The sequence below is a fragment of the Cupressus sempervirens genome, chromosome 5 (genome assembly GCF_028749045.1).
Source record: "Cupressus sempervirens isolate cs-2001-9-10 chromosome 5, ASM2874904v1, whole genome shotgun sequence".
NCBI lineage: Eukaryota > Viridiplantae > Streptophyta > Pinopsida > Cupressales > Cupressaceae > Cupressus > Cupressus sempervirens.
Genome location: NC_143122.1, coordinates 324,097,065 through 324,114,075, shown reverse-complemented (window position 1 = coordinate 324,114,075; position 17,011 = coordinate 324,097,065). Strand labels below are relative to the sequence as shown.

The window sequence follows — 17,011 nt, the reverse complement described above, 5'->3', positions numbered from 1 at the left end:
GCATCAGTGATAACTACAAACTGTTTTTGTGGATCGGGTACCCTCAAAATAGGTGCAGTAGTCAATTTTTCTTTCAAAAACTCGAAAGCTGATCGACACTTTTCCATTTCTTTCCCTTTCTCTAGAGTGAAGTGATTGGATAGGCTATTCTTGAGAAATCTCTGACAAATTTTCTGTAGAGTCCAGCTAAACCCATGAAGCTCTTGACTTCAGATACGTTTCTAGGTATGGGCCACTCTTTAATTGCTTTAATCTTAGATGGATCTATTGCTATACCCTGTGTTGAAATAATATGCCCTAGGTACTGAATTTCCTTCTGGTAAAAAGCACACTTAGATAATTTCCCATATAACTTTTGTTCTCTTAGTCTTTGCAGAACTATCTCTAAGTGTCTCTGATGTTCCTCTTCATTTTTGGAGTATATTGAAATGTCATCTATAAAGACCAATACAAATTTGTCCAAACAATCCTAAAATGTACTATTCATTAAATTCATGAAAGCTGCGGGGGCATTAGTCAATCCAAATGACAATACTGTAAACTCATAATGTCCATACCTAGTTCTGAAAGCAGTTTTATGTATACCTCATCCTTAATTCACAGTTGATGGTATCCTGATCTTAGATCAATTTTTGAAAATATAGTCGCCCCCTTCATTTGGTCAAGAAGATCGTCTATCCTTGGCAATGGGTACCGATTTTTGATGGTGACTTTATTAAGTATCCTGTAATCTATACATAGTCTCATGGTTCCATCCTTCTTTCTTACAAATAACACTGGGGCTCCCCATGGTGAGACACTAGGTTGGATCATCTTCTTATTCAACATATCCTGTAGTTGAATTTGTAACTCCATTAACTCTGTGGTGGTCATTCTATATAAGGCCCTGGATATGGGTTCTGCTCCTGGTATCAAGTCTATGGTAAAATCAAATGCCCGGGAAGGGGGTAATCTAGGAAGTTCCTCAGGAAACACATCTTGATAATTCTTCAAATAGGGGTATTTTTCTTCAAAGGATTCTTTTAATTTTTGCCTGATTTCCCCATCTTCATAAATGTAGTCATCCCCATACATAGTTGTTTTAGGCTCTCTTGTATCTTCAATCTTAATTGCAAAAATTTCACAGCCTTTTCTCCCATATCTCTTAAGTTGCATTGCAGAAATCTGTTTTGGTCTAATTTCATGTTTAATCCCTAAAACGCTTGTGGGTTTGCCTTGATCATCCACACAGTTTACAGTTTTGGCAAGACAATCTACCTTAGCCTTATGTTCATTGAGCCAATTAATTTCAATGATAATGTCATATGACCCTAGCGGAGCTACATATAAGTTCAATTTTGTAGAAAAATTCGAAAAATCAACCTGAGCTTCAAACAGGCATTGCTCTACCTTGGCCCTTAACTGGTTTGCATACTTGACTGTCCATGGTTTTGCCATAAAACTAGATCTTTTCGGAAATCTATTTAACAACCTAGGTGATATAAAACATTCAATTGCTCCAGTATCAATTAATATGGATACAGGGTTTCCGTAATTCTTACTTGGGGTTTCAATGGGGCCTATCTGCTGCTCTGCTTGCCTATTATCCAAGGCTGCATGAATCCTCTACTGAAAGACTTGTTGCTGTTGCGGCAAAGGTGGACGCTGTGACTGACTAATGTTAGGGCATTGCTTCTTATAATGATTTCCTCTGCAGATAAAACATCCTCCCGGTGGTCCCTTCTTCTCATTATTTCTGTTGTTTTTGTTCATATAAAAATTACCTTTGATAGCTCTTGTTCCACCGCTTTTAATTTCAGGTTTGTTATTCTTATAATCCTTAAATTGTTTTTTCAGTGGTCCAAAATCAGCGCCTTCTAAATTCCAAGTAGTCTTTCTTTTGTTGTCTCAGATGGAGTCATCCTTTCTAATCTTATGCTCTTGTCGGACAACCTTTTCTAGAGCCTCTTCCATGGTCCGAGGTGCAAGAACATCAACAACTCCAATCTTGTTATTGAATCCCATGATAAACTTTCTCACCTTCAGGTTGGTGTCTTGCTGGTAAGGTGGTACATATTTAAGCAACCGTGTGAACTTCTCCCAGTACATATGCACTGACAAGTCTCCTTGTTTTAAGTTCTGAAAATCCAAGAGTTTCTAATCATAAAAGGTCTGAGGTAGCCAACGTCTCCGAAATATGCCCACAAATTTCTCCCAGGTGATATCAGTAGTTCTAATGTTTTGCTCGACTTTAGTGTTTCCCCACCAAGTTGCAGTTTCCCCAGTGAAATGATATATACCCCATACAGCCTTTGAGGTCTCAGAGAAGTTCCTAATCTCGAAATACTGCTCCATTTCGGTCAACCATGCTTCTACTTCTTCTCTGACTCAGAACCAGAAAACTTAGGTGGTTTTATTTTCTCTGTCTGCTAATAAATCAGCCACTATTTCTTTCTTTTTTTGCATTTCTGATCGTTTGGGAGAGGGGGTTTTGTTATGTTCAAAGACTTCTATCTCTGCTCTAAAAGTGGGTGTGGTTTGCACTTTCTCATGGTCTGGCCCCATTCGGGCTGCCATTTCACTCATCCTTCTTTCCATGGTTTCTAGTTTTAATTGCGTTTCTTGCAAAATTTGGAGTAGTAGTTCATTGGAAGATGGAGGATTTTTGCATATTATATCTTGATTTTTTGCATTCCCGTTGTTATTCATTTTTATATTTTAGATTTCCCACCTGTTAATTTACCATTTTTTTATTACGCGGAAAGAAGAATTTCAAAGAAAAAAAATATAGATAGAGTCTAATAACACATATTTCCAATAACTTAATTTTATTTCCATTGCTCAACTAAGCAATTTTATTTACAAAATTTTCCTCTACTAAGGACGTTTACATAACATTTTAATCTTGCTTTACAACATTACATTTTGGTTCAGACTGGTACATATCTCGTACCATCCAGGATCTATGAAACTGTAATAGGGGGCTGCTCTACTGAGCATTCCAACTTTGTATCAGCTTGTTTCTATAAGCAGCCTTTTTGGCAAGAGTCCACTTGACTCTTTCCTTCTTCATCCGCTGAATTGCTTGATTTAGGGTTTTATTATCTCGAGGTTCAGAACAACAAGAGTAGTCATACTTAGTCATGTTTCTAATAAGACAGGGAAAGATTGGATACCGAGTTTTCTTGCGAGGTGTTTTACGTACTAACATCCTGTAGTCATTTCAGATCTCCATTAAGTTTTTAAGAAGGTAGTGTGCCCTAAGTTCAGTGTCGAACCCAATGCTCTAATACCATATGTAACATAAGGATTTTCCTAAACAAGTTTTAATCTTGAATCAAACTGGTTTCCTATTTCATTTCACATGACTATGATTTCCATCAACTGTTTAATCTGAAATAAAAAAACTCCTTTCAATATATACATTACATATTCTACTGAGTTTCTGAGAATACAAAATGAGATATTAATGTTTTGTTAACATATAACTTCATTTTCAGCTGAAAGTAAATAACAGAAATATCTAAAACACAAAATGAGATATTATGTATTGCAATCATTTAACTACTACTAAATATTCAACTGAAAGATGTTCTTGAAATGAAATATCTATCAAATTACAAATTGAAATAATTGCGAACATTTAACTTCTTCTAATTAAAGTAATAGCTATTTGTAAATAAATGACTTTCATCTTGAAATGAAATAACTAAACATTTAGAGGTTTAAAGAACGTATAGTATAATTTGAGAAACTTCTTTTATTTGTTGTCCAAGCCCCGACATTAGTAAGAGGAGAAGCATTGACATAGGCTTAACCTCCCAACCGTGGACTATTACTTATCCCCACTTATTCTAATTTAATAGAACGACCCTCCCTACCTCGGGATCGGGCTTGGGATGTTCATAAGTCCAGCCATCAGATTATTCAAGTGGGTTCAAGTCCCAATAGTTATTCGCGAAAATAACTAAAGCGTTTGGACAATCAACAAAGATCACTTGTTCGGCAAATCTGCCTAATTCCACCCTAGCCAAGGATTTCAAAATTTGGGTCGACAAACCCAATCTCCACCAACTCGACTTGGTAACATCTTACATGAGTGGAACATGCATGAGCTAAAGTAATGTTTAATATGTTATTTTTATTAATACTAATGACAACCTTATTTTGCAGATTCTCTACACCTGCTCACCTTGTTCAGGTCTCCAAGCCAGTGATTCCTAGGTGCTATCATACTATAATTGTAGCAGAACGTTTCACCTTTTTCACCATATTCTGGCATCCTTGTCTGGTGAATTCATTGGTGTTTTGATTTTGAGATATTCTATTCACCATTATGAAATATGATTGGAAGTATTTGGATTTAAACATATTTGTCAGATTACATGGCAAGGTTTCCATTATATGAAGCAGAAAACAAATGTATATATATATATATATATATATATATATATATATATATATATATATATATATATATATATATATATCTATTTCTACCTATCATCCTTTGCATTCGAATGGAACTATCAGATATCATGACATGGAATCGGTATTACAATCTCCTTACTACTGTTGTTACAATATGAAAAGGAAAACTGTGAACCGGCGGGACTTAGAGCATATAAATAAACTTGGTTTGCTGTGCATTGAACTTGACAATTAAAGAAAGCAAAACAAGATGCGACAGGTGCCTTACGTGACTCCTCTAAATGATTTTGAAAGGCTTGCGCTTGGTTGAATCCTTGATTTTTGATCTATGATCCGCGGCAAGTGTGATAAGGAAAGTTCAGGCAAAAATGAATTCAATTTCTGAGCTTTGTTACTTTTGGGTTACCAGTGGCAATGGGCTCGAAAGGCTGAAGGAAAATAATTGAATGCTTGATACTATTATGGGAATCAAAGAAATAAACAAGAGCCTGACTCTGCGGCTTCCATCTGTTAAAAGAAATCATTCGAAACCATTCAAATCGACTTAAAGGATAAAAAGAAACGAGGGAGAAGAAAGAAAGAAGATGAAAAGTTTTAAAAGTTATTATTATTTTATCATTATTATGTTTTCTCATCTACGCTTATGTGTATGTAATGATAAGGTGGCATCATTGGATTATTATTTATAATGTATTGGTGTCATCTTATTATTTACATATGTTCGTATTTGAGAATGTAAAATAATAGTTAAATAATAATATTTGATAAGTCTTTTAAAAGTAAAAATTTATGTTTATTTTACTTTATTTATTATAATGTTCTTCTTATAGCTCATGCGGTTCCACCATGAAATATGTTGCCAAGTCCTAGTAACCTTGCCAAGATAGTTTTAGGTCGAACTTGTCGATTCTGATGACTAAACTATTCGACCATCCCCTTCCGATGACCCTGGTTAGCAATGCTTCCCCTCTCTCTTCAGTCTTCTTCCTGTAATCATTCAAAACAACATTCTCACCAAGACATCAATTCAAGATTTTATAAATTGCTAATTCAAAATCATCAAGTGACCGTTAGGGATTTCATCAATGTCAGAATAACTAACTCTACATGTTCATCGTATATACAACGGCTATAATTAACTTACCTTCACATGATCATGAATAAATTGATACAACGGCTATAATTAACTAACTCACTTTCATATGATAAATAAATCGATACAACGGCTATAATTAACCAACTCAATTTCACACGATCATGAAGAAATAAACAACGGCTATAATTAACTAACTCAATTTCACATGATATTATTTCGTTAAATCAACGGCTATGTTCAACTTAAAATTTAGGGCAAAATTTGGGATGTAACAGTGGGTATATATAGAAGACTGCTATGTTTTCTGGTATGCTGAATAATTTAGTTTGCCTTTGTGCATGATTCGAGTCTCGGGACAGAACCCCCAAGAGTTCACCTCTGCTCCTGTGTGTTGTTGTTTGAGCTCTATATGATCTTGGGGCGAAACCCTCAAGAGTTATCCTCTGCTGTGTGTCACTGTTCAAACTCTATGTCAAGTTGTGTATCTGAAAGCTTAAATTGCTGTTGTGAAGAAATTCTAAATTGGTTTCAATAACATATATATTCCCGAATTTGCAGATACTGGGTAAAACTCTTTATTTGATGCTCTGAATCTGCATAACCATTATCAAATATTTCTTTTTATGGATCAATATTTAGTAATCAGTCTTTGTTATTCTGGGTTTAAATAGTTCAGAAAAACAAAGTCTAGATCATACAGACCTTAAGGTCTTTATAATATCATATCTATAATCTAAAGACCATATTAAATCCAGTATACACTATGCCCTTAACATCAAACTTCCATAACTAAATACGAATATGATGAAACAATATTAGCCGTTTGGCTTGGTTTATCCTTTACCTTTCACAAGAGTTGAATTGGGCCATAATCCATACAAGGAAATCGGCAATAAGGAAATTATCACATGCATCAAAGTTCATTTATAAACCAAACTGTCATTAGAATGTGGAACTGCCCACATTAGAGAAGATAATTGTCAGGATAAACTTACTAAAAGATTGATTTACAAAGTTCCACTTTCAAGTGGACTTACAAAGTTGTCACTTTATGGCCTATATTCAGAGCATGGGCACATATTTATATGAGAAAGCTCACATTCTCAGATAATACGAGTCTTTCCATTGTAATTCAGTGAATTTTCTTATGGGTCAATGTTGATACACGCTTGAAAAATAGAGGCTTAGCTAGTAAAGCAACAATATAATTCTTTAAGTGCGCAAGTAGTGATCATTGCACTATCATTAAGTTCTACTTGAAAATATGATGTGCAATGTTCGAAATCTTATATATTCATTTTGTCACCTTGTGAGTTTGCAGTAAAGTACATTATCTGACCTTATGCTTTGTTTCTTGTGTATCGATATAGGAGATGGAAAGTATGTTAAATATATAGTTGTTCCAGGGCATGCAGTGGCAAAATGCTAAATTTTTACAATGTTTCCTAATGTCAATTGTTTGATTTTATGATTTTTGTAGGTAGTTACAGAGGATGGTTTTGTATTAGGAATTCAAAATATTCCATATGGGATACATGATGAGGGCACTTTAGCAATTGATTCACGGCCTCCTGTGTTTTTACAACACGGACTATTTCAGGTGATTCCTCAAGATTCAAATCATTGTATATATTCCAATTTACTTTGCTTTCTCTTTCTTCCTTGTTGAATTTTTTTTTATACAGCTAAAAAGCTTAATCAACTAGGTCTGGGTAGCTGAATTTTTAAGTCAAAGTAATTGCGAACTTTAAAGAACAAACTATATGGAAATCTCAATCGTTATTTCAAGATGAGTTTTCAATCCAAAGTGCTACCAAGGTTCCAAGAGAATTATGGCTATGAGATACAGGAGGGGAGTTATTTCCATATCAAGTAGAATCATGGGATCTGAAGTCACTGAAGTGTGGAGTCAAGAATTTGAACTGTGAGAAGTCTGATTTTATATTGTGAGACATCACTTATCTAATTTAGTTGTATTTTGCATAGTACATTGTATACTTGATTTCTTTATACTTCAACGTAATTCTTTTATATGATCAAGAAGATGCCAATGTGGCTGCTAAAAAAATAAATAATAAGGTCAATGTCCTTCATGATATATCAAGCTATTGAATTTGGATCCTAATGCATGTGGGCATAAAAAATGTTATTTGTTTCTAAATGAAAATGATTTGTTCTAATCCCAATTGTATCATTTTTGATAAATCATAAACTATCCATAAGTCAATTGAACGGCAGTGTTCTTAGTTTTAACCATGTTATCAAAATCTTAAATAACAACTTACAATCTATCTGAAAAGCTTAATTGGAAAATTTAAAAGAAAACTTGGATATTCTGTTTTACATAAAAAGAAACGAATACTGGATTATTACAAAGGTTTTGAATAACTTGAAGATTTGTGATTAATTAGATTTTTTTGTAAGTCTGGGTTTGATAAGTACGCACATCTTAAATTGTCAGGGTTATGCAAAAACTATATTATCAACTTCATTGCACAAGTATAAGGTAATAATTCAACCATGCATGTTAGGCACCCCTTAAAAAGTGATACATGTTAAAGTAAATAGGAAAGAGGTAAAGTGAGAACCCCCACTGCAAATTGCTATAAGGTTAACTGTGATGGGGTATCTTGTGGCAATTGTGGATAGCTGAAGTATGATGTCTGTTGAGGGATGCAAAGTGAGCATTTCTGAGGCCCTTCCTTACCATTGATGCTATAAGGTATGGATAACGAGGTAGAGGCAATTTCTCTCATGTAGGATTTGAAGCAAGCCATCTCATTTGGTAAGAAATATATTGTTGTGGAAATTGACTCAGATGATAATTAATGCTGTAGCTGAAGGGGCAATAATCAGCTAGAAATTCGAGACCATTCTTAAAGAAACTTGGATCATGGTGCCTTATTTTCAAGATATAAACTGCAAATTTGGGTTCAGAGAAGATAACAAATGAATAAGCTTGTTTTCTGATGTTGGAATGAAGTAGATGGGTTGGCAGAATCTACTCGCCAAAGAGAGCTGCTGAACGTGATGAACCTTTTCAAGGTATCCATGTGAACAAATCATGTGTACTGTTGTTTAAAAAAACTACCTTCTCTCATATGCTATATTAGATAGTTGTTATGTACCCTTGGATTACAACGACTATTATACACCTAAAATAGAAACAGAATTGATATGACATTTCAAGCCCAAACAGCTGTCCAGCCTTGCATAATAACTGTCAGATGACTCTGCTTCTCTCATGTAGATTATATACACATGCCATTTCAACAGAGTTGTCTCAATAGGAGATTGAGGAATTGCTTTTGGTTAAGGTAAATGGGTATTTTGAAAGTGGCTTGACCCTTGTTTAGAAAGTAGGGTTAAGCATTCAAGCTCATTTAAACTACAAAGAAAAACCACAAGAAACCAGTAAAGAAACAGCAACAACACAACTAAAAACAATTGAACAATGGGGCATCATGATTCCCAATAGATGAGCAGTCTAGAGCTATGATTATTTGGAGCCAAATTGGTCCAATAGTTTTTGCTTAGCTACGACCTTCTTATACATACTCTTATTGCTAAAATCATTCTGCAATCTGCACTAATCTCCTTTTTTTGGAACAAGAAAGATCCACATAGTCACAAATAGTTCCGTTATTTGAAATTTTAATCTCAATTCTCTACTTAGAAAAGTGGGTATCCATTATAGTATAGTCTATAGGAGCTTTTCTTCCACTCTCTTCCTTTTGTGCAATGGTGGTATTGCAATCCTCAAGAACTGATGCTTGCTCCCTTTTCCTGCAAATGGAATGCTATTTCTTGTTGCTTAGGCAAGTAGCAACAACATTGCTCACTTTGGAGCGACGATGGAAAATAACCAAAGGTTTGGATTTCAATTGTTGCACCCAATCACCTAGTTTAGATGATAAGATAAGCTTTTAAGGGAAGACCTTTGATTCTTTTGCAAGAACACAAACTCTAGCAAATAGCTAACGCTTCTTGAATTTCATGACTGCATTTGCTGCAATGTATTGCTCAAGTGTCCACAAAATATCTTAATCCTAGTATTCTAATGGAATCCTTTGTGATCTAACCCAAACTAGAAACTTGATGATGCTACCTTTCATTGGATTAAAGCCCAAAGACCAATTTTCAAGAAGCCATTTTACCCTTGAAACCAAGAACCTTTTAAAAGCATCTTTGAACAATCATTTGGATTAATAATTGAACATAAGAAATTCAATAGAGAAACCACCTTAACCTAACCTCTTAGTTTTCATTCCCAATCTCTGACAACATCAATGTTACGACAATTATCGTACTCGCCCAATAAGTGATTTTCGAGCCAATCAACAACCTATCAATGAGCGAGTCAAGAATTACAATTTTTTGTAGTTGTCCCTTGACCACGACCTATGTAGGAGCATCTATACTAGACAATAACATGGTGGGGGTGCTTTAAGGAGAAACATATTTTGGCAAAGAGGAAGAGAGATACTCCATCATAACCTAAGCAATAGGTCCACATATATTAGACAATGGACAAGCCCTTGGGGATTGGCCCTTGATTACACTTCCTGTTTGGATAACTGCCTAGAAATTAAGATTAACAGTAATAAGGAATAGCCAAAATAGATACAAGAGACACATGAAATTACCTTGGGAAAACCCTTCCAAAATTGAAGGGAAAAACCCAGCAACACAACAAAATATCACTTTATTGATCATAAAATGTTCTAGTGTACAATGCTTTTCGCTTGATGGGATTTATATAACAAGTTAGATAGACCCTTCACATTACAACCAAAGGCCTTTTGAAGATTCCCATGACTTCATTTTCAAATGTGCAACTCTTCGAATTTCCATGCCTTAATGCATGTCAAATGACAAATGTCTTTATATTTAACATTACACTTATTACCATAAAGGTCCTCTTCAGCTGAAGGTGACCATAACGATAATAATGTCCATATTTCTAGAGATAAAGATCTCTATCGCAACTATAATTTCCAACACTTCCTAGATCCACTTTGTAGGCATTAGAATTTTGAAAACTCGAACCTTTTGCATCTTTGAACATCCTAGCCACTAGATTAGTTAGACATCATTCCTTCATCTCACAAAGATTAATTACAACCTGTTTCAAAGCCTCTACACCTGGAATAAAGTAGTTTCTGAGAGAAGGCAGCAAAATGTCCATCAAAAGAGCACTCTCACAATCAGTAGACATTAAACTAGATGAATCTAGCAACTTGTTGGACGATCATGCTTGGACGCAAACCTTTGTACTCTCAACTAGAAAAAAATTGTATCATCTTTTTTAAAGAGAAACACCACTCATCCATGTTTGGCTCATCATCAACATCTTAATTGGCATCTTCATCCTCTCCAAATTTTCTCCTCTGCATCTAGTTCAACACGTTTTTCCTACTTCCACTTTTCACCAATGCAATGTTTGTTCCATTTTTCTCAATTTTGAGGAGTTGTTTGCATTGAGGCTATGATTTGTTTAGTGCTTAACAAGAATGGAACTAGTGACAATGGTGGGATATGCAGTGGAGTAGGTAAATAGAAGATGAGTTTTTGAAGTAGGTGGTGGGTCTTAGACTTAAAGATTTTTTTTAATGTGTTCTAGTGAGTGTTATGAGGATTAAGGAAATTTTGATCTTGGTTGATGATGTTGGAGAGTATGAGGCAAGAAAAGAGAATGGTTGGGTTAAAGAATATGATTCGAGTCATCTTACAAGAAAAACAATGCAAGGATGGATTAGTAGAAAGGAAGGCTATATCTTGAGGAAGAAGTGAATAAGAAGTAACATAAGGTTTTTCCACTGAAGGAGGTGGAGGAATGGTAGACAAATAAATATGAAGAGAATACTCATTGTTTAATGTAGTGGGAATGTTCAATGCTATATATTCATGCTCATTATGCTCCTTAGAACTAGGTTTTTATATTAATGAAAGAAAGCCATAAAAGGATAAAAATGTAGAATATCATGAAAGGCATTGTTAGTGGTGGGAAGCTCATGGATAAATAGTCATTAGAAGGAATTTGAGTCGCATCATCACTAGATGCTAGATAGTTAAAGGTTTTAAAAGAGAGACTATCAATGTAAGTACACGAGTCATATGGAAAGGAAGCATCGTGAATTGTGAGAAGGGGATTGTTAGGGGTAGGAAGGGAAGAGGATAATGCCCCACCATCTCTTGAGATATCTATAGGTTGTAAACACGCTCTAAGAGAATTAAGAGAAAATACCATCCTCATATGGTAGAATTGGTGGTACTGGGAGAAGGATAAGGTAGGGAGGAGGAGTATGGAAAATGGGAAAGATAATTAAGAAGAGAAATATCCATAGTTTTATTCTCAAATAAAGAGGTATGATGAATATTAATAGAAAATAGAATAAAGGAGAAGCATTGTAGTTTTTATGTATAAAGTGAATAAGGGAAGAAAATGGAGGAATATCAAGAAAAACATGCCTAATTCCATCATTAATTAGATCACTGCGATGAACAATGAAGGTAGAAAGAGGTGAAACAAAGGGGGATGAAGAAGTGTAGGGACTAGCAATGGGAGCTATGGTAATGACATGAGGATGTTTGAACAATGAGGATAAATGCTAGGAAAGTGGACAAATGTAAGGTAGTAAGTGAGGTGGTTCATGAGAGTGTTAAGTGAAAAGGAAAATTCTCATAAGCCAAGAAGCACATGTTGAAGGAACTCTATGTGGTTGTGGAAGAGTTTGCAACAAACACAAAGATCAAGAAATAGGCACCAAGAGAGTTGAGAAGCCATGGGGAAGAAAAAGAAATTCCAAGGATGGGTGGTAGGGAAAAGTAGGAAAGAAAAGTCTGTATAAACCTAGGAAAAGTGAATAGGTGTTGAGTGGTCTAAGTAAGTGTTGGTTAGATGAAAGAGGTTTGGAAAAATGTTTTGTTTAGGTTGAACAAAAGTGAGAGGAGAAAAAGTTAGATGAAGGTAATTGAGTAATAGATAAAGGTCAATGTGTTTCTTTATAATTGATGTAAGATGGGGTTTGGGGTAGTACCTTGAAAAAAATATTTTTGGAAGTCTTTTTTTTGAACTTGTCTAAAGAAGAAAGAAGAGAGGGAGTGGTTATAAGAACTTGGTGTAGTGAGATGGTCAATTTGACCAAAATGTAGGTTAGCATTTTGGTACCTTAAGAAAAGAAAAGATAATTTAACCTACTCACTATGCATTCTCTTAGAAAACTAAGTTCATTTCATCTATTGTAATCATTGATGCAAATAAGAGTAAACAATACTTAACAATACAACATAGATAGGAATGCAAAGTGCTATTGCTATTGCATAAGGAAAATGGTTAGAAAAGGCATCATTGATTCAATGGCCAAAGAAAGCATTGAGGGGTGAGAAGCCATGAGGAATGCCAAGGATGTGTGGTTGGGAAAAGTAAGTTAGGAAAGGTGGTATGAACTTAGGAAGATTGAATATGTATTGAGGGGTCTAGAGTAAGTGTTGGTTAGAGGAATAAGGTATATAAAAATGTGATGAATTTTGGATCAAGTATTTGAAGTGTTCTCATTTTTGGGTTGAACCAAAGGGAAAGGAGAATAAGCTAGTTGAAGGTTGCCAAATACTAGCCAAAGGTTGATATTTTTCTTTGTAGTTGACTTGAGGTCTGGTTTAGTATAGTGCCTTGCAAAAGAAAGAACTAGGAAGGCTTTTGTTTTCGACTGGTCTTGGGAAGAAAGAAGTTAAGAAAGGTAGCGGTGTTACAATATTTGTAGTGTAAGAGGGTTCACCAAAATGTAGGTTAACATTTTGGTACCTTTATAAAAAATGTTTTACATACTTATTGTGTATTTTATTAGAGAACTAAGTTCATTTCATGTATTGCATTTATTGATGCAAATAATAGTAAAGAATATTCAACAAATATGAAAGAGATAGGAGTGTAAAGTGCTATTGCTATTACATAAGTAAAAGAGTGTGAAAAGGCCTCCTTGGTTCAATAGTTGAAGAAAGCATGATTAGCGGTGATAATTGATTAGAAAGGAAAGGAAATACCAAGGATGGGTGGTATGAACTTAGGAAGATTGATTAGGTGTTGAGGCGTCTAGAGTAAGTGTTGCTTAAATAAAAGAGGTATAGGAAAATGTTGTGAAGTTTGGATAAATTGTTTAGAATGTTGTTTTCTTTTAGGTTTAACCAAAGGGAGAGGAGAATAAATTAGATGAAGGCTGCCAAATATTAGCCAAAGGTCAACGTATTTCTTTGAAATTGACATTAAGAAAAAATTCGGAAGGTTTTTGTTTTTGAGTTTTTGTGAAGAAAGAAAAAAGAAAAGGGAGTTGTTTCAGAAGAATAGTAGTGTAAGAGGATCAAGTTCATCAAAATGTAGGTAATCGTTTTGGTTCCTTTAGCAAAAAAGAATGTTTTGCATACGTTTTATGTATTTTCTTATAAAACTAAGTTCATTTCATCTATTGCATTTATTGATGCAAATAATAGTAAACGGTACTTAAAAAATACATAATAGATAGGAACGTAAAGTGCTATTGCTATTCCATAAGGAAAAAAGTGGGGAACAACCTCCATGATTCAATAGTTGAAGAAAGAAAATGCTGAAGAAATTTGAGAAAGTGGATTAAGAAAGAGTTCATTTAATTGGTTTCAGGAAACTAACCCTTCCTTTCTAAACTTGAATTAATAACTTTGAGAAATGCGATAGAGACCCCTTTGGGTCTTGTGGATGTGAATCTTGTTCCACAGCATGCAGAATCAAACACTCAATTTTCGAGATGAAACACCAAATATCCAATCCTCTCTTCAATAAAGTCACTTATTATGTTAAGATTCCAAAAAAAGATCACAAGGTGACGTCAAGGTTCCTTCTATTGTGGACACTTGCTTAGTTGAAATGAAGTGATTTGCTAGATCACCAAGAGGACTTAAACTTAAAATTGATAACTTCTACTACTATTACTTCTAACTATGGATGTAAGGAAGTATGAATCAACTTGGACTCCAGTAGATGCAATCTTGTTAGTGACTCCACCCACCGAGTGCAAGCTTCTAAGGTATATACAAATGATTTTTGAATCAATACCTCCTCTCTAATCCCATCAATGGATGCAAACTAAAGATAGAGTATCAATTAAAGTCGAGTACATTCAACTACTAGCTATCTAGGCACGACATGCAATCAACAAGAGGCTACTGGCCTAGTCTATATTCGAGTCTAGCAAGTAAATATTCACAATTTCTCTTATCCACCCAAGTTACTTAAAGAAAACTCTATTCTATCTTAACAACTTGAGATTAAATTTATTATAAGTGAGGATGCAGATCACCATGCAATAATTCAAACTTGATCACAACAAATTACCATGTGAAACACAACAATAAAGTGGTAGAGAGAACTTGGCATTATTTTAGGCTTTAGCAATGACTCTCCAATATATCTTTGCAAATGAGGAGAACAAGCCTTATATAGGGAGTTCAAGTTCAATGATCAACAAAGATTAAATCAAAATCAATTAACTCCTATAATCCTTAATTGGCGTTTTAACCCTAACAACCAATGGGATTCAAGCACCCAAAAATGGACTGATAGCAAAATTACAGAATAGTGACAACCAACCAAATGGGACCAAAATGTGGGCCAATCAGAATTAACCACCTAATCTAACAATCAATGAGAAAATTGTTTGCCACATAGGCTTACATCAAACTATCCTTCAGAATATGTTTTCCTTTGTTTCTCTCTTTTTGCCACTTCAATGAGCCTGGACAAGATATTGTTGAGCTCATTTATTAGAAACATGAGTGCCTTCAGCATTTTCCAATCTGGTAAGTCCATCTCAGTTTTGCTTGCAAAAATAATCTTCTCCCATTGGTGTGTTGTCCTTAACTGAAGTCATGAGAACTATGAGGGATGCAAATCTTCTCAAATGCTCTCTTCTGATTGTGCCATTATCCTCAATGTTATAAGTTCTCAACCTTTCCTTAAAAATTTCCAAGTTCATGTTTTCTTCTTTTCTCTCACAAAGCTAAAATGTCACTGCCATTGCTTCCTTAGTTTCTTCACTCATATTTTGGATGTAGGAACCAAGATAACAACTATTGTTTCTTATTTTCCCTATGTATCTTGCCTATGGATCAAGGCAAAATACCATTCAATTACATCTTTCATTCCACCTGTTTCAATCACTTTGCTTTTTTCTAATAAGAGCTTAGCAAACTTCGTTATTGCTTGCAATTGAAGCATGGTTCTATCTTTAATTGGCTGAAACTCTTCCTAAAGTGTATCCAAGGCTTGAAATATTGCTCTAAGCTCTGTGAGTGCTTGATATTGCTAAAAGAATATCAGAAGAAAGGCAATTCCCTTTTGTGAAACTTCCTCAATGCAACCCATGTCTTTGGGACTGATATCCTTGAACTCTCAACATCATCTATTGATTCCCTCTCCAGGGTGAGAGGTGGTGCAAATGTTTGGTCTCTCTGCTGGATTGGGTTGAAGACATGCTTGAAGTATTCTCTATATCTTTGTGTTTCCTCCTTGTACTTCTTTGCAACGTCCTTGTTCACTTCATCTTGGAAGACTCAAAGAGCATCTTGGGCTTCTTCAAATTCTTTCTTCTTTTTAGTAGCCCTCATTTCATGTTTAAGTATTTGCAATCTTGAGGCTGAGTGTTGTTTCTTGTCTTATCCGCCTTAGGATTGGCAATTTGGACTTTGCCAGTCCCTGAATCATCTCTAATTACCTTGACCAATCTTCTTGCAGGCCGACTCTCTTTTTCCTCTCCAAGATTTTGCACAAAATCCTCAACGTTCTCATTTGGTTCTGGTTCCACAATCTTTTTTTCTTTTATTATATCTCTCAATCACGCAAGTGTTGTACATTCCCCTAATCCAAAGTTGGGTTCCTCCCTGTTTTGCTCTTCAGTTGGAATGATGGTTGTGTCTTCACTTTGGCCTTTATTTGGAGTTGGGATTTGACCAGCCTTAGGAGAATCTTCAATATCAATCATCTCATCCTTATTTTCCTTTTGTGGAGGAAGATTTGCTGCTATCTCACTTGGACTCAAGGGAGAATATTTTGAAGAACTTTGGTTAACACTATCTTCTGATTCAGAGAAAACCTTTTGATTCATCTCCATTCCTTTGGGTTGCATGGTCTTTCCTTACTTTGAAGTGACACTTTCCTTGGACGGAGGAGCAACTTGTTTTTTACTTTTTGAGTTGCAGCTCCTCAATCCTTATCCCTTATACTTGGAATTCTTATTTGGTTGAGCTTTACCAATACTCTTCCTCTTCTTGCTAACCTTATTTTGTTGTCCACTTGGTGTTTGAAGCTGCTCAGATGACTTTTTCTCAACTTGTTCTAGCTCTTTCATCTTCTCATATGTCAAAGGGATTCCTCTTATCACCAAACTTGCCATCTTCCTATCTAGCCACTCTCGAGTGAAAAAAGCAACTGTAGTCGCTAAAATTTCCAGGTTAACCTCCTTATCATCATGCCAATCT

General features: G+C 35.0%; 1 protein-coding gene across 2 annotated transcripts in view; it reads left to right on the top strand.

The window, feature by feature from the left end:
* LOC149555971 (lipase 1) overlaps positions 1-17,011 on the top strand; it is a 67,115-nt gene that overhangs the window by 8,027 nt on the left and 42,077 nt on the right. For both annotated transcript variants that reach the window (XM_089830097.1, XM_089830098.1), the window contains exon 2: positions 6,987-7,106. In XM_089830097.1, coding sequence (XP_089686223.1) covers positions 6,987-7,106 — 120 coding nt within the window. The remainder of the gene's footprint in view (positions 1-6,986; positions 7,107-17,011) is intronic.